The sequence below is a fragment of the Moesziomyces antarcticus genome, assembly GCF_000747765.1.
Source record: "Moesziomyces antarcticus DNA, scaffold: scaffold_v10001, strain JCM 10317, whole genome shotgun sequence".
Taxonomy (NCBI): domain Eukaryota; kingdom Fungi; phylum Basidiomycota; class Ustilaginomycetes; order Ustilaginales; family Ustilaginaceae; genus Moesziomyces; species Moesziomyces antarcticus.
Genome location: NW_014639009.1, coordinates 741598 through 766053, shown reverse-complemented (window position 1 = coordinate 766053; position 24456 = coordinate 741598). Strand labels below are relative to the sequence as shown.

General features: G+C 60.9%; 8 protein-coding genes across 8 annotated transcripts; 5 read left to right on the top strand and 3 right to left on the bottom strand.

Annotated features, from left to right (window-relative positions):
• Positions 1 to 41: 41 nt before the first annotated feature.
• On the top strand, positions 42 to 752 carry PAN0_001d0277 (exosome-associated family protein; the record flags this gene model as incomplete). The annotated part of the gene is made up of 1 exon (XM_014803895.1): positions 42 to 752. The coding sequence occupies one exon, from the start codon at positions 42 to 44 to the stop codon at positions 750 to 752; it is 711 nt and encodes a 236-aa protein (XP_014659381.1).
• A 131-nt stretch (positions 753 to 883) lies between these two features.
• PAN0_001c0276 (uncharacterized protein) lies at positions 884 to 3373 on the bottom strand (the record flags this gene model as incomplete). The annotated part of the gene is made up of 1 exon (XM_014803894.1): positions 884 to 3373. The coding sequence occupies one exon, from the start codon at positions 3371 to 3373 to the stop codon at positions 884 to 886; it is 2490 nt and encodes an 829-aa protein (XP_014659380.1).
• A 410-nt stretch (positions 3374 to 3783) lies between these two features.
• On the top strand, positions 3784 to 8808 carry PAN0_001d0275 (p-loop containing nucleoside triphosphate hydrolase protein; the record flags this gene model as incomplete). The annotated part of the gene is made up of 1 exon (XM_014803893.1): positions 3784 to 8808. The coding sequence occupies one exon, from the start codon at positions 3784 to 3786 to the stop codon at positions 8806 to 8808; it is 5025 nt and encodes a 1674-aa protein (XP_014659379.1).
• Positions 8809 to 9970: 1162 nt separating this feature from the next.
• Positions 9971 to 10804, top strand: PAN0_001d0274 (uncharacterized protein; the record flags this gene model as incomplete). Its single annotated transcript, XM_014803892.1, has 2 exons — positions 9971 to 10160; positions 10242 to 10804. The coding sequence occupies 2 exons, from the start codon at positions 9971 to 9973 to the stop codon at positions 10802 to 10804; spliced, it is 753 nt and encodes a 250-aa protein (XP_014659378.1).
• A 327-nt stretch (positions 10805 to 11131) lies between these two features.
• Positions 11132 to 13579, top strand: PAN0_001d0273 (tumor antigen cml66-l; the record flags this gene model as incomplete). The annotated part of the gene is made up of 1 exon (XM_014803891.1): positions 11132 to 13579. The coding sequence occupies one exon, from the start codon at positions 11132 to 11134 to the stop codon at positions 13577 to 13579; it is 2448 nt and encodes an 815-aa protein (XP_014659377.1).
• A 1267-nt stretch (positions 13580 to 14846) lies between these two features.
• On the top strand, positions 14847 to 19790 carry PAN0_001d0272 (DNA repair protein rad5; the record flags this gene model as incomplete). The annotated part of the gene is made up of 1 exon (XM_014803890.1): positions 14847 to 19790. One exon carries the CDS (start codon positions 14847 to 14849, stop codon positions 19788 to 19790), a length of 4944 nt encoding a protein of 1647 aa, XP_014659376.1.
• Positions 19791 to 20219: 429 nt separating this feature from the next.
• PAN0_001c0271 (methylthioadenosine phosphorylase) lies at positions 20220 to 21170 on the bottom strand (the record flags this gene model as incomplete). Its single annotated transcript, XM_014803889.1, has 1 exon — positions 20220 to 21170. The coding sequence occupies one exon, from the start codon at positions 21168 to 21170 to the stop codon at positions 20220 to 20222; it is 951 nt and encodes a 316-aa protein (XP_014659375.1).
• A 304-nt stretch (positions 21171 to 21474) lies between these two features.
• Positions 21475 to 23865, bottom strand: PAN0_001c0270 (p-loop containing nucleoside triphosphate hydrolase protein; the record flags this gene model as incomplete). Its single annotated transcript, XM_014803888.1, has 1 exon — positions 21475 to 23865. One exon carries the CDS (start codon positions 23863 to 23865, stop codon positions 21475 to 21477), a length of 2391 nt encoding a protein of 796 aa, XP_014659374.1.
• Between the last annotated feature and the right edge of the window lie 591 nt (positions 23866 to 24456).

Here is a 24456-nt window from a genome sequence, read left to right as displayed (position 1 = left end):
CACAAAGGCAACGCTAAACCTCGACGCTTTGACCCACAGCCATGTCTTCGTTGCGGCAAAGTCCGCTGCCTACGCTGCAGGCGCTCAGCGCATCATTCACCGAGCTTTCGACGATTCTTCAGCCGCTACTGGCGCACAATTACGAGGCAATCAACACTGCGCTTCAGGCCAACAGCTCCGCGAGCGCCTCGACACAGCCAGACGCGGCGGAAAAGGGAGAGGATGAACTGCACGGGAGACTAGATGCTGCACGCATGCAGGTGTCGGTGGCGTACGTGCTCATGGACCTCGTGTGGATCTTGCTCAAGACAAAGGGCGTCGACCCGACGAATCATCCCGTCATGCAGGAGCTCGAGCGCGTAAAGAGCTACTTTGGCAAGATCAAGCGCGTGCAGGACGACGAGAAGGAGCCCAAGAATGAGCAGAAGGGGTCGAGGGTCGACAAGAGCGCGGCGGGAAGGTTCATCAGGGCCGCACTGGCGGGTGAGCCAGGGTCAACGCCCGGAAAGCATACGAAGTTCGACGATGATGCATCCCCTGCCAAGCCCGAAAAGAAGCAGGAAACGAAGGAGGCAGAGACTGGAAGTGCAGCAGAGGAGGTGAAGACGACGCCAGCGGGCAAGAAGAAGCGCCCGGCCATGGACCCCTTCGAGGGCTACGACAAGCCCAAGACTCCCAAGTCCGCAACGAAAGATACGGACAGCGCATCTTCATCGCCGGCCAAKAAGAAGAAGAAAAAGTCGGCCAAGTAGATCTCACTTCCTCAGCATCGTCCCGACCTCACTTGTATTTGTACGCATCTCAATCGCATCATCTAGCATCGCTTCTTTCAGTCGGGATGGCCACCTGAGATACACGTGAAGATTGGCATTGCGTGAGAGACCTATGCTCGGACAGGCGAGTACCCGTTGCGTGCGACGCTCCTTCGTCGGGGCTCGGCTTCACCGCCCAGCAGAGCCTCTTCGATATCATCCACGTCGTCGTTCCTCCTCGCCGCGTCGTCGCCGTCGTACCTCCTGCCCGTTACAGGGGTGCTGTTGGAGTACAGATCGACCCTGTTGCTCCTCGTCTCGAACTCCTTCGCATACGGCAGTAGCGCTCCTCCATTCCCGCTGTACTCCTGCTCGTACCCTCCGTACTTGACCCTGACCGCGTGGTTATCTGCCTCGAACACATCGTGCCTAACCACGCCGCGGAGCCCAGTAAGGATGCGGCAGATTTCGGCGCGACTGCGTTCGGGTTCCTGTGCCTCTTCGAGGGCAAAGTCGTCTTCGTCGCTCTCGTAGCACGCATCGCCCACGCCGCGCTGGGCACGTTCCAGGATGCGCGCCCATGCCTGCTGTGGCAGCGACTCCGTGTTGCGATGCTGCGGAGGCACGCTCAGGTCGAGATCCCACAGCGCAGGTCGGATCCGGTCCGAAATCGCCACGTTGGCATTGAGGTACGGATCGGACGTGAGCGGGTTCGCTGACGTAGCAATCGCAGTACTACCAGCCTCGGCGTCCGAGATCGAATCGTCAAAATCGATGGGACTCGCCATGCGGGATCGCTTGGAGACATCACCAGCGGCACCGCCGTGTCGACGCTTAAGACGAGAAGTGTCGGCATCGCCCGACGAGGCGCGATCAGTAGCTGCCGACGCAGCCCCACCGATGCGATGTCCCTTCTTGGCGCCACCGGCCGATGGAGCGGGTGAGCCTGTCGAGGCGGCGTTCTTGGCCGCTTCCTCTTCCTGGAACTTGGACAGGAAAGCCGCGCGTTCCGACTGCATCTGCTTGCCCCACTTGATCTCGTCTTCGGTATTGACATTCTCCAGCGCCGCCTCCTCGGGTGTCACCGTCTGCAGCGTCGGCACAAGCAGTCGGTGCAGATATACAGGCGGCTCCTTGTTATCCTCGCCACCCTCGTCGCCGTTCTCCTTCTTGACCTTGTCGTCCGCTGCGCCATCGACCTCCTGCGCCTGCTTCCACTTCTTCCACGCCGGATTCGCGATGCCCTTCCACGGCTGGTTGGCGCGCTTCTTGCGCTCTTCGTCCGTGAGCAGATTCGCGTACGCATCCGCCGCGTCCTTGGCGGCGGTGAGCGAGGTTTCGTCGTCGAATGGATTGGGCAGCTCGCCCGGCGGCCGCGTCGCGGGGCCCTCGAGGTAGTGGTACAGAAGCCAGAGGAACGCCTCTGCGCGCTGCTTGGAGGGCAGCGGGTGGTCGGCGTGCGGATAGAAGAGCGAGTGCGAGTCGTGCGGCACGGGGAAGTGCATGTCCGTCAGCTCGTTGGCGTGCAGCGAGAGCAAAAAGATGAGCGTGACCACACTCGTGGGTGGCACGGTGCCGGCACGGAAGCGCTTGATGACCTCCTTAAAGTCCGACGGCGCCTCCTCGCTGAGCGCGTTGGGCTTCTGCGCCTTGACGGGCTGGCCTGCCGACGGGCCTGCGGTGGGAGGCGCAGGTCGCTCGGTATCAATGAGCACGCCCTTGAGGAGCGACTTCATGCGCGGTGCATCCTGCATGTTGCGCCTCGTATTCTCGTTGTTCTGCAGCGACGGAAGCGGGTGGTAGGAGCGCAGGACGGTCTTCATCTCTGGATAGAAGGCGAGCGTGGTGTTGATGCGGCCGACATTGACTAGCAGACAGACCTTGGCGAAGTCCTCGGCGTACTCCTCGTCAGCGAGGATCTTGTCGCGCATCGACTTGGTGCACTTGCTGCTGTTGAGCAACGACTCGATGTAGAGCTCCTTGAACGTGAGCTTGGCGGCGCCTGGCTGTGGGAACTCGTTTTCATCCAGTGGCTCGTTCGGATCGCCAAGATCCTCGTCGTCATCGCCCTCATCGGCCTTGGGCTCAGCGGCATCTTCCTCGTTGCCCGCATCGGCGAGTTCGTCCTTCTCCTCGTTGTTTGCATCTGCGTCGTCGTTGGCATTGTCGCCTGCGGTCTCGGCGGCAGCAGCGGCAGCGGCCTTGCGTTCGAGCTTGCGCTTGCGATCGAGCCTCTTCTTCCAGAGCAAATAGCGCTGTCTCTTCTCCTGCCACTTGTTGTACTCTTCCTCCGTCTCGCCGCTGCGCCTCACGCAGCCTGCCGACATGCCAAAAGGATAGACTGGTGCAGGCACACCCGCCGAACCTGCTCCGCTCGTTAAAGCGGTGGAGCGATCGCCAGGTCGGGGATTAGTGAAGACTCTCCTAGTATCGGAGAAGAGGTAGCAGAGAAGCGCATGCTGGACTTCGACGCGTCCGAGCGGGTCTCCGTCGTAGCGCTTGACGGGAAGGTTGCGTGGAAGATTGGATGCGTTGGATCTGACGATCTGCAGGACGGGAGGCTGCGACGGCTGCTCCTTGGCGGGAGAGCCGTCCGCATCGACACGCGGATCGTCGGCCATAGCGAGCGGGTGCTGGTGGGTGGGATAGCGGCGACGGATGGAGGATCGTTGAGAAGGATTCGGTCTGCCGAAGCTGCCTCGACTTTGCTGCGGACAGCAGACCCTGACGGCGCATCTCTTCGCGCCGCCTGCTCGAGCCACGACGCCAACGCCAAAGGCTCGGATGTCGGGTCTCACGCGTTGTTCGAGGTCTAACATCTTTTGAATTTTGGAATGCGAGGAAGGATGTGGAGCCGATCCAGTGAATTTCGTGTGACTTTGAGGAAGAAAGTCAAGGCCCCGATCAGGCTGAGTTGCATGTTCGTGTGACGTCGGACAGTGCATGCTCTTCTGATCCCATCTTCCAGTACACCATCTAGCACCATCGACCAAGCACTGACCCGCGCCTTCGAAGCGCAGACTTGGTCACGATGGGAAAGAAGAGACCCACGCTCAAGGGCACCGTCCAGCGTGGATATGCCACCACCTCGACCCCCAAAAAGGTGCAGGACCCTCCACCGGCAGCTGCCAAGAAGCCCGTCGCCAGCGCTGCGAAGGCTGCCTCGGCCGCCGCAGCCGACTACGAAAAGGCCAACGATCAGAGCCTGGCCGACAATCTTTCCGGATCGAATGCACCGGCTGACGACGGCAAGCGCGCCGAAACCGACTTCTACGACCCCGAAAAGGAGGAGGAGCAGGCTCTCCAGAACCTCGTCGAAAAGCTCCAGGATCGAGTCGAGAAGGAGGTGTCACGACAGCACAAGGCCATCGAGTATGACCGTCGCTTTGCAAAGACGCTGCCCAACTTTGAGATGGAGCCCGAGCTCCGCGATCAAGTGCTCCAGATCGCCGCCGAGCTTCAAAAGCCGTCGACCAGCTCCCAGGCTCGAGCAGAGGGCGATGCAACAGCAGATGCTTCCACGGGCTCAGCAAGTGCAGTTGACCCGGCAGCGACACCGGCTTCCACCGCTTCGGGCGCAACTACCGTCTCTGGCAGCGCCACCCCGGTCAGTGTTGGCTCGTCGCACACCTCGCTGGCCATGGCCACTTTGACCAAAGATCTTCAGAAGCTTTCGGTCGGCAACGCCAGCTCGTCGTCGAGCAGCGCTTCATCGTCCAATGCATGGGCCGAATCTCAAGATAAAGTCATGACAAGAGCATTGACCACCTATCAGCTCCTCCTCAAGCTCGGCTTCACCTCGGCCCAAGCCGAGGACGCGCTCGCCAACGCCGCGACTCCTGACGTAGAAGAGTGTCTGTCGCATCTCTACCAATCGCTAGACGAGGAGTCGCTCGAAGACGCTATCCGTGCAGGAGAAGGAAAGGCAGCCAAGAAGCGCCGCGGCAAAGACTCGCCCGGTACGGCTGACGACAAGGCCGACGACGGCGACGACGAGGAGTACGATGATAGCAGGCCACCACTCGATGCAGGCTACGATTTCCATCGCTCCGAGGCCCTCGGCAAGAACGACTTTGCTCGCTCGGAACAGACACCTGCGGTAAAGATCGTGCCGGGCGCGGCTCTTCCGTCCGATGCCACATCCAAATCCTCGCCTGCCGCGTCAGCCAAGCCCGCTGCCGCAGCCACGACAACCAAGGTCGACCCTGAGAAGCTCGCTGCGTTGAAAAAGGCCTGCGAGCGTCTCGTCTTGCAGCTCAGCGACGACCTCGAATCAGATCAGATCGACACGCTCGAAAAGCCGACGGCCACATGGTCGCTCTTGCGAGCCATGCAAATCCGAATCGACCAAGAAAAGTCGAAATGGAAGAAGGAGCTCGGCAAGGATGGCGACGTACACATGAAGCAGGAGGAAGCCAGGCTCGAACGCGTCCTCGGCCGCACAAAGGACTTTATGCGCGAGTGCGAACGTGGCGCCTACTTCGACCAAAAGACCGCCACGGACGGCTTCCGCCAAGTGCTCAGGCAGCGCGAGGAGATCGAGAAGCAGCTCAAGGCTGCCGAGGAGCAAGAGGAACAAAAGCGCCAGCAGCGGCGCCGCGAAATCGAGGCAGCCGCCGGTCTCGAGTCATCCAGCCCAGCAGGTGACGCAGCCGCAGGATCTGGCGCTGAGAAGCCAAAAGTGCCCGAGGCCGCTGAAGAGAAGGACCCAGAGAAGAAGCCCGACTCCCAGGGCGAAGACAAGCAAAAGGACGACGCCAAGTCCGAGGCCGGCTCCGACGACGAGGGCGGCTTCTTTGGCGATTTACTCAACGAAGGTCCGGTCGAAGACAAGGACGCCGACACTGGTGTCATCATCACCATGCGTGATCTGCCGCCGCGAGCCAAGAGCGGTGGAGGCGGCAAGACACCGCGCGTGATGCTTTCCGATGCACTCAAGCGTGCCGACGCCTACTCGACCTACAAATTCACTGCCATCCCGTCTGGCGGTCGTCTTCATCGCAGCAAGCTCACTATCCGATGGAACGGAGGAAAGGTGGTCCCCAACAAGAACCCGATCACCTCTGGCAGCCCGACGTACGTCGACGAGTACACGCTCACCACCGTCGGCTGTGCCACCCAGCTGCAGGCCGATGACTTTGTCGCCACCGTCGCCCTCTTCTGCATCGACCGCGACAAGTCTGTTCAGCGTGCTTTACCGCCCGGCTACCGCGAGTGGTGGGAGGAGCTCACCGCCCTGCAAAAGGACGAGCGGGACCGCAAGAGTCGAACGCGATTCCAGCGTGTTCGAGATGTCGTCCGCGTCCGGATGGACGAGGCAAGTGCCGCCAAAAAGGCCAAGGCCAAACTCCCTGTCAACGGCAACACGGCTGCAACAGAGCAGACCGAGCTCGGCGAGCTGTCTTCGTCTTCCGCACCACAGCCGTCCGAGGCCAGGGCCAAGGAGATCGCCGACTACTTTTCCAACCGCGTCGCGTCGCCATCGTACCAAAAGATGCTCCCTGGCCGCCAGGGTCTGCCCATCGCCAACCATCGCCAAGAGATCCTCGAACTGGTCGAGAACAATCAGATCTTTGTACTCAGCGGTGAGACGGGATGCGGCAAGTCGACGCAGGTGCCCGCCTACATCCTGGAGCACTGCATGTCACAGGGTCGCAACTGCAAGATCTACGTCACAGAGCCAAGGCGTATCTCGGCCATCTCGCTGGCAGAACGCGTCAGCGAAGAGCTTGGCGAGCCGCGCAAGAGCGTTGGCAGCAACGACAGCCTGGTCGGCTACGCAATTCGTCTCGAAAGCAACGTCGGAAAGAACGCGCGTTTGGTCTACGCCACGACCGGTATCGTCCTCCGCATGCTCGAAGGCACCGCGTTCAACGAAATTACGCACGTCATCATCGACGAAGTGCACGAGCGATCGATCGAGTCGGACTTCCTCCTCATCATCCTCAAGACACTCATCTCGCACCGCAAGGACCTCAAGGTGATTCTCATGTCGGCCACGGTGGACGCAGAGCGCATCAGCAAGTACTGCGGTGGCTGCCCCACCATCGCTGTGCCAGGCCGCACCTTCCCGGTCAACGTCCACTATCTCGAGGACGCTGTCGAGATGAGCGACTACATTATCGAAGACGACTCGCCTTATGCGTTCCGGCCCAAGCGCGGCTACCGTCAAGGCGATGGAAGCGCACGCAAGCAGAACGCGCCGGGCAACAAGAGCAAGCTGCAGCTGCTCGCCCAAGCGCCTGCCCAAGAAGAAGAAGAAGACCCCGCTCTGCTCGATGATGATGACGAGGACCCCGAGGGTCGTGGCTCAAGCACGGGCGGTCTTGGCAAGGCGTATCGAAGCAAGACGATCGACACGCTGGGCCGAATGAACGAGTACGTGATCAACCACGATCTGATCATCAAGATCCTCGAGCGCGTGTGTCTCGAGAAGGATCTGGAGCCGTACAGCGCGGCCACGCTCATCTTTATGCCAGGTCTCGCCGAGATCCGCAAGTGCCACGACATGCTGGTGGATCACCCGACGTTTGGTGGCCCGGGCTTCCAGCTGTTCCCTCTGCATTCGACCATCTCGTCCGAGAACCAGGGTGCGGTTTTCAACGTGCCCCCTGCAGGCGTGCGCAAGATTGTCATAGCGACCAACATCGCCGAGACGGGTATTACGATTCCGGACATCACATGTGTGATCGACTCGGGCAAGCACCGCGAGATGCGCTACGACGAGAAGCGGCAGATCTCGCGGCTGGTCGAGTGCTTTATTGCGCGGAGCAACGCCAAGCAGCGACGCGGACGTGCGGGACGTGTGCAGGAAGGTATCTGCTTCCACCTCTTCACCAAGTATCGCCACGACTCGTACCTGGACGAGCACCCGCTGCCGGAGATGCTGCGTCTGTCGCTGCAGGATCTGGCGCTCAAGCTCAAGATCATGAAGATCAAGATCGGCGACTCGATCGAGAATGCGCTGTCGCAGGCGCTGGACCCGCCGAGCGCGGCCAACGTGCAGCGCGCCATCGCGGCGCTGGTGGAGGTCAAGGCGCTCACGTCGGGCGAGGAGATCACGCACCTGGGGCGGCACCTGTCCAAGATGCCGCTGGACGTGCACATGGGCAAGTTCCTGCTGGTGGCGACGCTGTTCAAGTGTCTGGATCCGGCGCTGACGATCGCGGCGGCGCTCAACTCCAAGTCGCCGTTCATGACGCCGTTCGGCAAGGAGCTCGAGGCGGATCGCGCCAAGCAGAGCTTCAAGCTGGGCGACTCGGACTTTCTCACGATCGCCAACGCCTTCAACGGCTTCCGGCGCTCGACGGTGCAGAACCACCACCGCACGTTCTGCAACCGCAGCTTCCTGAGCATCCAGAACTTGCTGCAGATCGAAGAGCTGCGCCAGCAGTACTTTTCGTACCTCATCGATGCCGGCTTTGTCACTGTCGACGATGCGTTCCGCCAGGAGCTCAATCGGCTGCGCTACCGCAGTGGCGGGGCGAACTATGGCAAGCCCAAGTTCATGAGTATTCCGGCGGATCTCGATGTGAACTCGTCGAGTCTGTCAATGATTCATGCGACGTTGGCGGCGGGGTTGTATCCGAAGCTGCTGCATATCGATGCCAAGACGTTCCAGCTCAAGACGATCGGGAACAATCAGCCGACGTCGATCCATCCGTCGTCGGTGAATTTCCGGGTCAAGATGAGCGAGTTGGTGCGGGGGGCTAGCAGCTACATGCTGTACTACACCATGATGCAGAGCAAGAAGCTGTATGCATGGGAGACGGGGCTTATGGACGATAAGGCGGTGTACATGCTGTGTGGCGATGGCGAGTTTAGACTTGCATCCAACAGTCTGTACATTGACCGGCAGAGGGTGCGGATTGCAAGTGCGGATCCCAAGACGCTTGTGGCACTCAAGACGCTGCGCGAAGGATTGGGTAGGCTGATGAAGGCGAGCTTTAGGAATCCGGGCAAGGAGTGGACCGAGGCTCAGCAAAAGCTGTTTGAGCTCGCGTGCAAGGTGCTCGGCGTAGGCGCCAACGAAAAGGACCTTGCCCTACTGCAGTAGATCTTTGCGCGCATCCATGAATAGAAATGCCATTACTCGACAAGATCAAGAGTCTCAAGGGTCTTTGTGTGGGCAAACTGTATGAAAGCGTGAATCGGGGGGATAGGGGAAGATGCGCGCCGGTTATGCCGAATGTAGATCAGCTGGAAGGACGTCTGCTGGAAGGCTGTCGAATGTGTTGGTGGAAGCTGTCTTGCGGAAGCGCCAGGGGCAAAGGCCGAAACGTGCTTGCGTTCTTCCCGTTCGGTGTGAGGTTGTTTGACGTTTGCCCATGCCGAGGTGTGGCAGCGGCGTGGCAGTTTTTTCATACGAGTTCCTGCATCTCGAGGCTGGAATTAGCCAAGTGTCGCGCCAAGGGCAGTTCTATTCTCGGTGACGTGCAGCTGTGTACCGGCGTGCAGATTTTCACGTGCAGCGTGCCGCTCTGGGGAGTCACCGGTAAGCTACATCTCGTCGCCTTTCTTCTAACCTCCTCCGCCCACGTTGCAAAGCCTTGATCGCAAAAGGAGTTTACTAAGGCTTCATGATGGTAGCCCAGATGCCGAGGCTCTGCCAAACAATGATCGCCAACTGTACCGCATCGGATCGACCCTTTCAGCGGGATTGTTCGGCATGCCAAAGACCCGGCGTGCGCATCAAGGATGTTGCTAGGGCTGTTGGACGCCATTGACGACGAGCGGCAGAATGATGAGCGGCTGCAGCAGGCGCCCCGAATGATGTGAGATGGCGTCTTGCTGCTGCTGCGCTTCTTCGCGGCTGAAAGCGGGGGCGGGTTGACGTGAGAAATTTCCAGCCTTCTCTGGGCAAAGCCGACTGACTGCCCACGCGTAATTGCGTCATATCAGCACTCGAATCTACACTGCGCGCTCGCCAGCCCGCACGGACACGGACTCTTCGCACCAACTCCGATGAATGCATTCTACAGACGAGGCTCAGTCCCAACAGCCCCCAAAGCAGCGCACCGAGCGAACGCGGTTRAAAGCCTGGACCCGCCCCGCCGCTCGCCTGTCAATCTGCCAACACAGCCCATCAATCCGCCACTCGGAAAGATACTTATATCTCTCGCACACCAACCTTCGCAACACACGCCCGCCACGCCCACCACGCACGAAACTTCATATCGAAATATCCGCACCCACTTCGATACCACAACATCACAACAATGTCGCAGATCCCCGGTACCAACAAGACCACCTCGGACGTGTCCAAGGACGCCCAGAACGTCGCCAACGATGCCTCCAAGCAGGCCCAGCAGATCGGCAACGATGTGTCGAACAAGGCTAGCGACCTCGCCAACCAGGCTCAGCAGCAGGGCGACTCGCTGCTGAAGCAGGCCACCGACCTTGCCTCCAGTAAGTCCGAGCCTCCACTTGCTCCATTGATCCCAGTTGAACAGTAGCTGACCTTGTGTTCTCCTTCCTTTCTCCTCTCAGACACCATTGCCTACGTTCAGCAGACCGCCGGCGACCTTCTCGGCGCAGGCAAGGCGAACGCCCAGAACGCAGCTGACCAGACCAAGTCTGCTGCCGACGACGCCGCCAAGGAAGCATCCAAGACCACCGACCAGGCTGCCAAGCAGGGCGAGCAGTCGGCCGAGGAGGCCAAGCAGACCCTCATCGGCCTCACCAACCAGGCGCGTGACCTTGCCTCGCACACGCTCGACTCGGCCAACCAGTACATCAAGCCCGCCGAGCAGAACGCGCAGGGTCTCGTCAACCAGGCGCGCGCCACCGCCGCCAACCTCGTCGACAACGTCAGCCACCTCATCGCTGCCGGCCAGACCAAGGCTGGCGAGGTCGCCGACGACGCCTCCAAGAAGGCCGGCGAGGCTCAGGCCTCCGCCTCCCAGTTCGCCAGCGATGCCGCCGACGCCGCCAGCAAGAAGGCGGGCGAGGCCCAGAAGGCCGGCGAGAACGCGGGTCAGCAGGCCAGCCAGGCGCTCAGCGACGCTGCCGCCCAGGCCAAGGGCGCCGTCCAGGGCGTCACCGGCAAGTAAATGCGATGTCCTGTAATCCTCGACTCGTGTCCAAGTGTTCCTGTTTCACTAGGTAGCAATATACCCTTGCAAAACCCATGAATCTTCGCAAGCGAAGTGTGCCTCATGACACGAAGATTGAGACGGTGGTTTGGGCGGTGAGATGCGAGATTGATGGGCACGCGCACGGTGCACGGTGCAGCCTTCTCTCGGATGTGTGGAGGTGGAGCCTGCTTTCTTTTTAGAGCTTGGACCCGCGAAGCAACTTTTTCTTCGCGAGCATTCAATCCTTCTTCCACACCGTCGGTTGTCTGCATCACCATCATTCGGACAGCAGCTGAAAGCACCATGGCATACGCCAATGCGCACCGTCTGCCGCTGCCGTCAGACGTGCCTTCTGGCGCATCTACCTCGCGCAGCAGCACAACGCTCGATGTGGACGCCGCCAGGCTCACGCCCGCGTTCGAGGCGTATAAGCTCGCCGCTGATGCTGGGCCGACCTCTCCCTCGTCACGGGCGTACGCGCTTCCGAGCCGTCCTCCACAGCTGACCGAGCTGTACCAGCCGCCAGTGGGGGAAGACCGGCGCGAAGGCAGTCTTACCTTCACAGGGCTCGGGTACAAGGAGACCAAGGAACGCGCCGTGCACCAGCTTCTCATCCCGACCGCGGGGCAGCGCGAGCAGGACGACCCAATAGCGGGATACATCGACGCGAATCGGTTCGTGGTACTGCTCACGTACGATTCGGAAATCGACAAGGTTACAGGTCATCCAGTGTGTCGACTCGAACAATCGCAGGGATTGCCGTCTCTGGCGTCGATCGCGCCGACCACCTGGTTGGCTTGCGATGGCGAGAACCTCGTGCTGATCAGGCTGCAAAAGGTCACGCTCAGAGACAGGGGCGCGGTCAGATGGAGTAGCGCGAGTACGGAGTCGTGGAAGATCCCACCGATCGAGGAACAGGCAGGGACGACGATCAAGGCGCACACGCACGTCGGCGGCGCAATCCGCGTGCTCCTGCAGACCACAAAGACCGTCAGCAAGGCGGGAAAGACCGGAGCAAACGATGGGCTGCAGGGCCTGGGCTTCGCTCGCAGCGACGAAAAGCCCAAGACGGATACGCGCGACCAAGGGTCCAAGCACGCCCGCACCGTGTTCGAGGTTCGGCTCGTCGAGATCAACGACAGCCTCGAGCGGTCGGATGAAACGAGCGGGATCGAGAGAACGGCAAAAGTGCTTGAAAGCGTACAGGGTGACGAACCGCTGCTCAGCGCGCAGCTGGATGTGGACGAGTGGATTCTCGGTGCAGAAGCACCCTTTGCTGCTGTCGCTGCCTCGGGATCGCAGCCAGCCGTCGTGTCCAAACCCACGTTCCAGCCGCAGACATCTACAACGCCGGTCCCAGCGGCGGCATCTCAAGGTCGGCGACCCGGTCCGCACTTTAGCTGGGCACAGACTGGCGACACCGTGACGATCGCATTTGCGCTACCGGCGTGGATGACGTCCTCGCAAATCCGCGGCCACTTTTCGCCAAGCGCGCTCAGTCTCTCGTTCACCCAGGAAGCGCTTACGCTCCTCACAGCCTCATCTTCGGCGCAGATCACCGAGATCGGCGGCAGTGCCGCAGCTGAGGAAGCGGAGGTGGACGACCTGACGCGCGCGGCGCGCATGATCGCTTCGGGCCGGTACGTGTCACGCTCGACGTGGGGCGAGATCGACGCGACCGGCAGCGTGTGGACGCTCGAACGGGCCGCCGGAGCGAGCCTGCTGACGCTGCATCTCGAGAAGAAGCACGAGGGCACGCGCTGGATGCAGGTGTTTGCGGACCGCACACGCGCCCCCGCCCGCAATCATGGACGACTCGCACAGACCCAGCTCAGCTTCCAGCAAGCTAGGACGCAGCTCGAACGCACCGCGGCGGGACTGAATGTCGACGAGCAAGGCGAGGATGAAGAGGGAGAGGATGCAGAGGATAACGAGGACGATGTGCCCGAGACCATGGATCCGTCCGAACTGGTCACCATGCTCGAGGGTATGCAGAAGTACACGGTCGACGAAGACACGCCTGGGCTTGGGCAGGACCGTTCGGGGCTCGCGCTGGACCAGCCGAGCCTGCTCAAAGACAGTCTGGAGGAGGAAGACGCCAATGTCGGAGTCGACTTTGTCGTCACCTCCGTCACACTGTCCTCTTCGGGCTTGACGGTTCGGCATTCGAACCTGGGTGAGATGAAGCTGCTCGCTACGCGTCTCGAGTCGGACCGAGAGGACGATGGTCTTGTTGCGGTCAAGCACGAGCTGGATGGGGCGATCTTTGCGAGGCAAGCAATTAAGGCTTGGAAGCACGTGGCGACCATGCCGGCTCTGGCGTTTGTGCTTGCGTCGAAGCGCGATGCGCAGCGTGTGCACATTCATGCGCGCCGTACGAGCGGCTCGGTAGGGTCGGACGAGTACGTGGCGCTGGCGTTCGAGAGCGCACCACGAGTCACCGGATCGGGCGCTGGCTCCGGCAGCACAGTGGGGTCGGGTGCGGGCAATCTGTTCGTGTACTACACGCCGGCGTCGGCTGGCGATAAGCATGCTGCTTCGCGAGTCGTGCGTCTGGGAGCGATCGTCGACCAGAGCTCCTCCGAGGCAGAGGCCGCAGATGAAGGTCATGACACCGCCAGTGGGGCTCTACTCGGCGTGTGCAGCGTCCGGCTTCCTGCACCTGCTCCCCAAGAGGAAGACGGTGTCGAGCAAGACACGCTCCTCTGCCTGTGCGAGAACCGCCTGCTCCTCCTACGAGGCGTGCTCTAGCGTTCGTATGCCTCGTCATCCGCAATCACACTCGTTCTCGAGTTTCTGCTGTCTCTTTCATCTGCAAGCCCCGTTCGTGGTCGTGATGAGGCGGCTTTCGGCGTCGGTGTTGCTCTCAAAATTAATTTGATTTTTTGCCATTTCTTTTTCCTTTTTTCTGCCTTTTTCGTGCAAGTGCGGGCTCGTGCGGGCGCAAATGCAGGGTCTTGTGATTTGGATGGCAGCGGGCGATTGCGACGGATTGGCCACCACCTCGTGGCCCTGCATGATCCTTCAGCGAACTGCACTTCTGTCGGCACAGGCGGCGCCGACAGGTCACGAGACCGTCTTCCTTTGCGCATGCCAATCAAGCCTCGAGCCGGTCAAGGATCACTTGACCTGATGCCGCACCGGCGCTGGCGCTGATAACGAGGCGTTCATGAGGCGTGGGCCAAGGAAAGTGCCGTGCGCAATTCCGGCTGACTCAGCGAAGAAGCGAGAGGATCGGATCGATCCCGCAAACATAAAGGCCTCGGCGGCAACAGCCGTGCTGCGCACGTCGAATTCGGCGGGAATTGCCAAAAAAGAAAAGAAAAGGCCCACGGCGACATGATGAGGGGCATGAAATGCGCGAAAGGAAGGGATCGGCGCATGCGCACACACACGCACCAGATCAAGTCACATCGAGCCTCGGAACTTCCGCCTACCGCGAGCAGCAGGGCGCTGCATTCGATGCACACACTGAAGGCGCGATAAGGCAGGAGAGGGGCCGAGTTCTCGCGGGGTCAACTCACCTTGACCAAACGAGGAGCGAGCGTGATGCAGGGCGCTGCGGAGGACAGGCAGGAAAGCGTGGAGGCTTCAGGGTCCAGAGAGAGCGAGCCCTACGCGCATCTGCGCTTCCGGCTCAGCAGCGCGCGTCAGAGTCGGGTGGAGGAAGGAAGAAGCCCGCCAACTGTTGGTCTTCCGCTGCCAACTCACTCCGACGCGCAGCGGGTTACGCCAGTCGAACCAGCCACCTCAGCCTTGCTCTCAACCCACCACCTTGCCATCATCCCACCTTCCTCACCTGTCTTGATCGCGCACTCACCCTTCTCTCAGTCACGTCGCGACTGCAATCCGCACCGGCAGATCGATGCAATCGGGCTAAAGCCGCTGCAAACATGTCCAGCTGATCACGAGGTTCGGATCACCCGGCCGCAGAATCTCTTCCGCTCGCGCAATCGGATCTTTTGTTATCACCTAGATGTCCGTACTCGGAACGACGCCGACCGCAATCGCAACCACCATGGACGAAGTACAGCACACCATGGCCGAGCCACATCACACGTCAGATACGCTCGAGGAGATCGACGACCCTTCCGATCTCCTCTCCAGGCCGCTCGAGCCCATCCCGCTCGTCCCGCAACCATCTGAACACAACGCTGCGCCCGTTCAATCTCCGCAGAGGAGACAGCTGCCTCCCGGCTTCGGCACAAGTGCGTCTACCCCCAGCTCTGTTTCTAATTCCATGGGTGTGTTCAGCTCTCGCCCGGCGATATGGAATCCAAGTAGCAGTCGTGTCCAACCCGCGGCTTCGCATCCCCCACCACTGCCGCAGCAGCAGCATCAGGCTGCGGCACATAACAGCCTCGTCATCGACGGTAGTGGAGCGCGTGTACCCACGCAATTCCTCGACTCGAGCGGAGGCTTCTCAAGGCCCAAGCCCCCGCACGGTCCCAGCGGCTCGGCTGGCCTTCCACCCGCATCAGCTCCACACGCTGCTTCGCCCGCTTCCATCGCCATCCCAGACGCTTATCCGCAATCCGGAGCATCAAGCTCAATGCCCATCCAGCAACGGCGCGCAAAGCCACCCATGGCAGCAGCAAACGCTACACCCATTGACCTAACGCTGAGCAGCGACGAAGAAGACGATGTCGACGATCGCAAGCCCGCCGCTTCCAGCTCGAATGGCAGAGCCGCTGCCCACGGCAACTTGTCCTTGCCCGGCGCAACCAACGGCCATGCAAGCACAGGGTCTGCACCTACGTCCTCTTCCTCCACCGGCGCCAGAGCAGTCGTGCCTATCGACGATGACGACGACGACGACGACGAGATCACCCTTGTTTCTCACAAGCGGCCCGATCCAGAGGAGTTCGAGATCGACCACGTCAAGTCCAACGCCATCGTCTGCGCCGGCCTCATCAATGCCGTCGTCCTCTGCATGCACGGCATCCCGCCGTCTCTCACCTACAACGGCTCAATCGATCAGGAGCCTCCAGAGGATCCCAATCTCAGCCGCGACAACTGGCCCACTGCCACGCACTTCTGGACTCAGAAGGGCTACAGGCCGCTTGTGCTCGCCATCTCCACTCCAACCAACATGCTGCCGTCCACCCGCACGCTCCCAGGCGGCTGGTCTTACACCGCCGTGCCGCAAGCACGTCCCGAAATCAGCGTCAGCGTCATCGTCCCGCCGCGCACCGCCTATCCCAGTCTGTCCCTCCAAGACGCCCTCGCACGCGGGCACGCGATCGAGCCGTCGTTCGGCGCGCTCGCAGAAAAGTACGTCACAGCCCTCGAGCCGCTGCTTCGCCAGAACAAGGTCCGCTGTGAGACGCGCTGCCGCATGGTGCCCGTAGGCCGTGCCCAGAACTTCCTCCACTATCTCGAGATCCTCGTCTTCACCAGGAGGCCAGACCTGGGACTCGTCTCGGACCAGCTGTCCGCACACGGCATTCAGCTCGAGCATCCTCCTTCCTACCACCCAGAGGATTACCCAACCGAGCCGCAGTATACCAACCCGCACAACCCGCCCGCAGGTGGAATGCGCAACGACCCTGGCATCTACAACGGCATCTACCGAGGTGCGGGCATCGGCACCAGCGTCCAAAACCGCGAGCTCACAGAGAAGGAGAAGATGGCACAGGTCGATGCGATCTACAGCAGCATCCGCAGTGGTGAAGAGCTGGCAGCCGTCGAGCCCTCGCAGTTCATCTCCACACGCCTCTTACAGCATCAGAAGCAAGCGCTCGGCTTCTTGCTCAACCGCGAGAAGGACCGTCGCTGGCCCGAACTTCTGATCGATCGGGACGAAGCTGCGCCTGAAGCGGCGAAAACAGAACCAAAGGAAGAGAAGCCGACGCTGGATGTCAAGGGGAAGAAGTCGAGTCCGGGCTCGAGCGCTTCCTCCAAGAAAGACCGAGCCAAGAAGCAGGAGGACGCGGACGACGACTCGATCTCGTTGTGGAAGGTGCGGAAAGGCATCAACGGCAATGTGCGCGCCTGGCGAAATCTCATCACCAACAGAGAGACGCTCACGCAGCCCCGCATCTGTCGTGGTGCCATCCTTGCCGATGACATGGGTCTCGGCAAGACCATCACGACGCTCGCTCTCATCGCTCATACGCTGTCGGAAGCCAAAGCATTCGGGTCCGCCAAAGTGCAACGCGACCCAGGCGCCGAGCTGCAAGTTGCCATGCAGCTGCGTGATACCTCGAACGGCAAATCCTCCCCAGGCAAGGTTCTCAACGGGGTCAAAGCAGAGACTGCGAGCGGCAGCAACGTCAAAACGGAAAAGTGGAAGCGTCGAGCCAGCGACTCGTCTTTCGAGGACGATGAGTTGAGCTACAGCGATTCAGACGAGGACAGCGACACGAGCGGATCCATGTCGATGGCCGTCCACGACGCTCCGCCAGCTGCCAAGGCATCCGCCTCCAAGCCCAAACCCAAAGCCCGCAAATCAAAGAAGAACAAGGCTGACCCGGAGACATTGCGCCGCCAGCATCTCGAGTGTCGCAGCCGCGCCACCCTCATCGTCTGCCCGCTATCGGTTATCTCGAACTGGGAGGAGCAATTCAAGGAGCACTGGGCAAGACGCAAGCGGCCATCCATCTATATCTACCACGGTCCATCGCGTGCTACCAACGTCAGGTATATCGCCAACAACGACATTGTGCTCACGACCTACTCCACGCTCGGGTCCGAATTCGCCAACCAGACCACCTGGGTCACAGACGACAGCAAGGCCGACGGCAAGAAGCGCGGTGGATCCTCCGACGACGACAATCATGCCGACGATGACGATATCTTGATGGTCAACGGCAACGGCATCCCCTTGCAAGACGAGGCGGGCAAGAAAGGCAAGAAGCGCAGGCGCAAGCCAGCAAAGGAAGCCTATAACCCGCTCCAGCGTATCGAGTGGTTCCGCGTCGTACTGGATGAGGCGCACCAGATCAAGGGCGCCTTGACGTGGCAGTCGAAAGCCGCGTGCAACCTGACGGCGCAGCGCAGGCTCTGCCTTACAGGCACGCCGATCCAGAACTCTATCGACGATCTCTTCGCCCTCGTCAAGTTCCTGCGTTTGGATCCTTTCACGGAACGCGCCATGTGGACCGAGTTCTGCGGCCACCGCGAGTCGGTCGGGCTGAAATCCAAGAAGGACGATGAGCCGATCGACTCGGCCAATCTTGGCCACGTGCAGATCTTGATGAAGTTCTTGGCGCTGCGAAGGCAGAAAACCACCAAGACCGCCGACGGCAAGCCCTTGCTCGCGCTGCCACCAAAGCTCAGCAAGACCGAGTACCTTGACTTCGAGGAAGCCGAGAAGGCGCGCTACCAGGCGCTGCACAACCTGTACCGCGAGGACTTCGAAGAGATGATGGCAAAAGATACAGTCAACAACAACTATGCCACCATCTTGACGGAGATCCTGAATCTGCGAATGACTTGCGACCACCCGTTTTTGGTGGACGCCAGCAAGGACGCGCGGCGTAGGGCGGCGGGTGCGGACCTGTCCGAGGCGATCAAGCAGGATGGACTCAGCCGCGAAAGGGCCGCCATCCTCTTTCTTCTGTTCCGCGACAGCGAAATGGCGTACTGCTCCGAATGCCAGTCGCACTTGTCGCCGGGCACCGACCGCGACAGAGCAGGCGACGATGCACAGGATCTGGCCGACGCGCTCGACGTGGCAGCCGCAGATGGCAGAGGCTCGACCAAGCGCGCCAGGACCGCCGCTGCCTCCGAGTCGACATCCGCAAGCATTTCGAGAAACGGACTGGAGACGCCTGCCGAAGGAGCCGCCCGGCCCGTGCTGACGCGATGCCAGCACCTGTTCTGTGCGCCGTGCTTCCGACGCCTGATCGGCTATCCGTGGCCGGATGTGAGCGCCTCGGACGTGGGCCACTGTCCGACGTGCAACTATTCCCTCAAACTCGCGATCGATGCGGTGGAGCTGCATCCGTCGGACTTTGTCGATATCTACGACGACCAGGGCGAGCTCGCTGCTGACGGCGAGCGCTTCTCTGACGATGAAGGCGTCTCGAGCAAAGGCAAGGCGAAATCGGGCAAGGAGGAGGCGGACGATTTCTTTGACTGGGGCAGCGGTGATGAAGGACAGCCGTCGAAGACAAAGGCGCAGCGCAAGAATGGTGCGACCACTTCGGATCCCTCGACCCTCCAACGCGGCGACTTGTCGCTCGAGGGAAGGAAGGATGTGTCGACCAAGATCCGCGCGCTCATCACCGACCTGCTGCCCTTCTCCAAGTGCAATCCGCACTCGGCGCTGTACGATCCGATGGCACCGCGGCTTGTGCATGTTGATCCGACCACGTCGGATGAGGCGGTGGTGCGCGCAGCCGAGGAGCCAGTGGTGGTGGTGCAGCGGCCTCCTCTGGGCGTGAAGGGCGAGGGGCTGCTGGGCAAGCTCGACCACACGATGGATGCGATCGAGTCGTACGAGCCCGTCAAGAGCGTCGTGTTCTCGCAGTGGACCAAGATGCTGGACCGCATCCAGAAATCGATGTCGATCACGGGCATCCGCATGGCGCGGCTCGACGGCTCCATGAAGCGTGCCGACCGCTCGGCGGCGCTGGAAGCGTTCAAGACGGACCCGAGCATCGAGGTGCTGCTCGTGTCGCTGCGCGCCGGTGGCACGGGTCTGAACCTGGTATCGGCGTGCCGCGCGTACCTAATGGATCCGTACTGGAACCCGGCGGTGGAGAACCAGGGCCTGGACCGCGTGCACCGCATGGGCCAAACGCGGCCGGTGATCACGACCAAGTACGTCATGCGCCACAGCATCGAGGAGAACATGCTGCGGCTGCAGAAGCGCAAGATGATGCTCGCCGAGGCGGCGGGCAACAAGCGCCAGATCGGCGCGGGGGCGGGCGGCAGCGCCCAGGCGCGGCGCGACGAGAGGCGCGAGGAGCTCAAGATTCTGTTTGGCACGTCCAAGGGCGGCGTGGATTTGTAGCGCACGTTGCGGAAATGCGATGCTGCTGCTTTCTCGGGGTGATGGTGTGTGCGCTGCTGTTGGTGTGGGATGTCGAGTTGTGTGCATCTGCGAGGCACCCACATTGGTGCGAGCGTCATCGCTCTGACGGTGGCCTTTCTGCGTGGCTTGCTCTCTTTGTCGTGTTCCAGTCTGCACGTGAACGAGTGTCTGTTGGCGTTGTGGTGTGAAGCGTGAAGATCGTGTGTACCTTCAGCTGGGCGGCAAGTGTGGCTTGGGTTTGCGTCTGCCGATGGTCACCGTTGGCTCAAAGCGGGAGAGCATCCGACGCTTCGTGTTGCTTGTCACAATCTGCACAATGCAGTCAAGCACAAGCGGGGCATTACACATCTTTATATTACTTCTAGCAGGCATCTACTCGGACCAGTTGATGGCCGTTCTTGTCTGCATCTACTCCTGGGCGAACCAGGGATGGAGGAACCTCAAGTTCTGCTTTGCCTTGTCCGTGACGACGCTGGATTTGGTCATGATGCTCCACTTCATCGAGTCCTTGATCGCCTTGACGGCCTCGCCATCCTCACCCACCCGTGGGTAAATAGCGTCGAGCAAGGTGGTGGTGACCTTGTTGCTAGCCTCTACGTTGGCCTTTAAGCTCTCCATGACCTCTGCGACATTAACAGCCGCGGAAGCTGGGCGCCAAGCGTCGTAATCGGTAGCGGTTGCAATGAGGACGTAGCTAATCTCTGCCTCACGGGCGAGTTTGGCTTCGGGCAAGACGGACATGTTGATAATATCGCCTCCCCAAGCGCGGTACATCAAACTCTCCGCGCGCGTACTAAACTGCGGTCCCTCCATGCATACCACCGTCTTGCCCTCATGAACGCTGACGTCCTTATTGTGTTCCGCAAGGGTTTGTTTGACCACCTGGGCGACGTGAGGACGAAGGATCTCGCAGAACGGATCGCCAAACCCTGCGTGTGCGACGACATTCTCCTCGTCTCCAAACCCAAAGAAGCTCGCACGACGCACACCCTTGGTGCGGTCGATGATCTGGCTTGGAATGACAAAGTCCTTGGGCGCAATCTCCTCGCGCAAACTACCCACCGCCGAAAAAGCCAGAATCGCACGAACCCCGAGATGCTTCAGCGCCGCAATGTTGGCGAGGTTGGGCACGTTGCTCGGCAGAATAGCATGATCGCGTCCATGCCTAGCGAGGAATGCAACATGGTTACCCGCAGCAGTCTTGGCGATGGTAATGGGCGAGGAGGGTGCGCCCCAGGGTGTGGAGATGTTGACCTCGGCAACGGGGGCGATGCTGTCAAGACGGTACAGACCCGACCCGCCGATAACACCAAGCAAGGGTGTAGGGCCAGTCCAGGCGTCGAGTACGGGTACAGACATCGTGCGAAGTCGTGGATAGAGTAGGGAGGTGGTGGTGGAGAATCGATGTGCAAGCATGCAAGAAGAATGGTCGTACAGGAATATGTGCGCGGACCATTTCTCGCACGCCATTTTTTTGCGGCACGTGCAGAAATCCCAGGTTCCGATTGCCGACCACACGTGCAGAAGCTCCGCGGAGAGTCCTCACCACACTCTCACCGCTCCGAAGAACGTCGATACACAACGCCATCCTGCAGACGGAAGGGTCGAATTAGGGTGAATGCAATGGGGTATTGGGATTGAAGTGTGCTACCGAGATGCCTGATCACTCTTCGCCGTCGTCGTCGTCTTCCTCGTCTCGATCGTCCTCGTCGTCATCGTCCTCCTCGGCAGCGTCTTCAACAGCGAGCGCACTGAACAGCGACGCTGTCGAGCCTCCGAGTCCTGCCTGCTCTTCCTCGTCATCTTGATCGTCATCGTCGGTGTCGTTGTCTTCGGGTGCGCCGAAATCGAACCTGACCTTGCGCGCCATGTCGGCGTCTTCGCTACTATCACCCTCATCCTGCTCGTCGTCCTTGGGTTCGTCCTCTTCGTCGTCCGGATTGGGAGCTGTGAGCAGGTCTTCGGCGCCCTTAACCTTTTCCTCTGTGTCTCGAATCCAGATTCCATCTGCGCCCTCCTCCTTCTCGCCTTCGCCCAAGGGCGGTCTGAAGGCCCACTTGATGCGACCCTCGGCAACAGCGCGCATGACCAAATTGCCCGCGCGGTTCACATCCCACCGATTCGCCTTGGCCGTCTTGTACCCATACCTCCTCGCCACGGCCTCGAGCACCTTGACGCCCGTCCACTCCTCTTCCTCCTCTGACTCCGGCATGTCTTCGTCGTAGGGATAGTCGAGTTGGAGCACGCGCTCGAGCGGGATGTGTTCGGCGACGAAGCGGATGCACGACGAAATGGCCTGCACCTGCGAGATGGCCAGCACAGCACCCATGACCTGCATCTCCATCCCAATCAGGCTCGGAAACACCAGCCCGGGCGAGTCGCACAGTCGGATCTGACCGCGATGGCTCTCTTCGCCCAACCCGCGTGGCGTTGAAGAGGGGGTGGTGGTAAGGGGCACGAGAAAGTGCGTCTGGAAGTGTTTGGTTTTGCCTGGCGTCTTGGAGGCACGCACGACTTTGGCACCGAATAGCGCATTGAGCAGACTCGATTTGCCCACGTTCGGCTGCCCGATCAGACCGATGGTCAGGTAGGGGAGCGGCTGTCGACCTGTCTTGTCCTTCGACTGGGCGGCGTCATCGCGGCTGGGCGGTGCTTCGACTTGCTCGGTCGATTCCGAGTCGTCGACGTGGTCGTCAGGGCCGAAGCCTTCGGTGTGGAGCTGCACTCGTCGCTCTACGCCTTCCCAGTCTGTATCCGTGGCGCACGGCGGCACCCACTGCTTTTTCTTCGCTTCGTCCTCCAGCACTGCTTTTGGCGGCGTGATCAGCTCCGCATGTGCCGTCCTGAGCGCTTCGAACAAGGCCTTTCTCGACCCGGGCGACAGATAGGGCGCAAACCTCGTCCTGGCACCCTGGCCCTCCATCCTCTCGAGCTTGGCGTAGCTCTCGGTGGCCACCACCTGCCACCTGGGAAACCTCTGCTTGAGATACGTCTGCCATGCGTCGACGATGCGCCTGGGCACGATGTCGGCCTTGGTGAGCACGATGACGACCTTGAGGCGCATGTAGCGTTCGAGGAAGCCGACGAGGCTCGGCGGGAGGTGGAGGAGCGGACACCGCGCGTCGGCAAGCACACACACGAGATCACTGCGCTCGCATACGCGCCAGAGCTGGCGGTAGACTTCGATGTTGCGCTCGTACAGGCTGCCGATCACCGAGGTCCCGGGCGCCGGGCGGTGGTCGAGCAGCTTGGTGATGGTATCGGCCGACGCTATGGACGCGACCATGCGGCTGCCACCCATGGAGGGTGCGGTGGTGAAGGCGGCTTTGTCCTGCGAGCGCGTGTGCGATTCGAGGCCGGCAAAGAGCGGCGACGAGGTGAAGAAGGCGCGCTCCACCACGGCGTCGGTCTTGTGGAGCCACTGGCGGAACACCTCGGCTTCCTGCGAGAGCACGGTCTTGGTGTCCATGTCTGCGCGCCATTTGGGACGCTTTGGAAGCCGAAGCTCGCCGGTCTCCTCGATGCCGTCGACGCTGTCCTCGTCTGGGGCAGCGTCCTCGTGGTCGGAGAGTTCATCAGAATCAGCTTGCTTGGACGCGGTGTCGAGCCAGCCGGCGAGCGGGTGCGACTCGCGGACATGCTGTTCGGACTGCTGCTGATCTAGGATGCGCTGGTGGTTCTCTGCGCGAGCGCGGCCGAAGCGCGAGTAGTCAAAGTGGATGAGGCTGGCGGGGACGGGGCGGTGGAGGTGGGCGTAAGAGGCGAGGATGTTGAGGCGCTCGAGCACTGGCGGCGAGAGCTTGGAGAAGGCTGATTCTTCCAGCTGGACGGTGCGTCTGCGCGACTCGAAAGCCGCCTGCTGCTCGGGAGGCAGGAGACTGGAGCGGCCCAGCCTGCCTCCTGCTGCTGCTGCGCCGCCTCCACGGCCACGACCTCGCCCACGACCCCTACCTCCTCGTCCACCGCGTCCGCCTCGCGCATTCGCTGAATCGGCATCGGCGTCACCGCCTCTACGCAGCTTCGCCTTCTGCGCCTTGGACGGCTTCTTGACCATGCTGTAGCTGCGTTTTGTGTTGGTAGGGACGCTGATGGTGCTGATGATGGATGTGACATTCTTTGCTGTCCAAGAAAACTTCCGACCAACACCTCCACTTCGGGTCGCAAACTTTAACAATGTTCGATCGCAGTAACGTGACATTTCTGAGCCGAAAAATTCGTAGGGTGGCTCGACCGCCTGCGAGCTGCTGCCTCCATGCTGCGGAGAAGGGGCGGAGAAGGGGGGCAAATTGCGAGGCAAAGCAGCTCTGCACACGCGACTCGAAAAAAAAAGGGCTCGGCTGCTCCACATCCCGCGGCTCAGCGCCCGAGCTGTTTTTCAGCCTTGTTTGAGGAGGGCTCTCCTGCGAGCTGAAAGGCATAAGTAGTAAAGCCGGACGAGGCGTTCCTGTCCGGGTTCCGCTAATTGTTGCCCGCCGCGCACAGACGCGTTTCTGCTCTCTGCTCGCTGCTCCTCCCTCCACCATCCTCGAGCTCTCTCAACACCGGCCGCATCCATCCATCTACACACATCGATACACGGTCTAAGCAGCGACACTGAAGGCCTTCACTGTCAGCACTGAGCTCGAGCTACCCTGGTCTCTGGCAG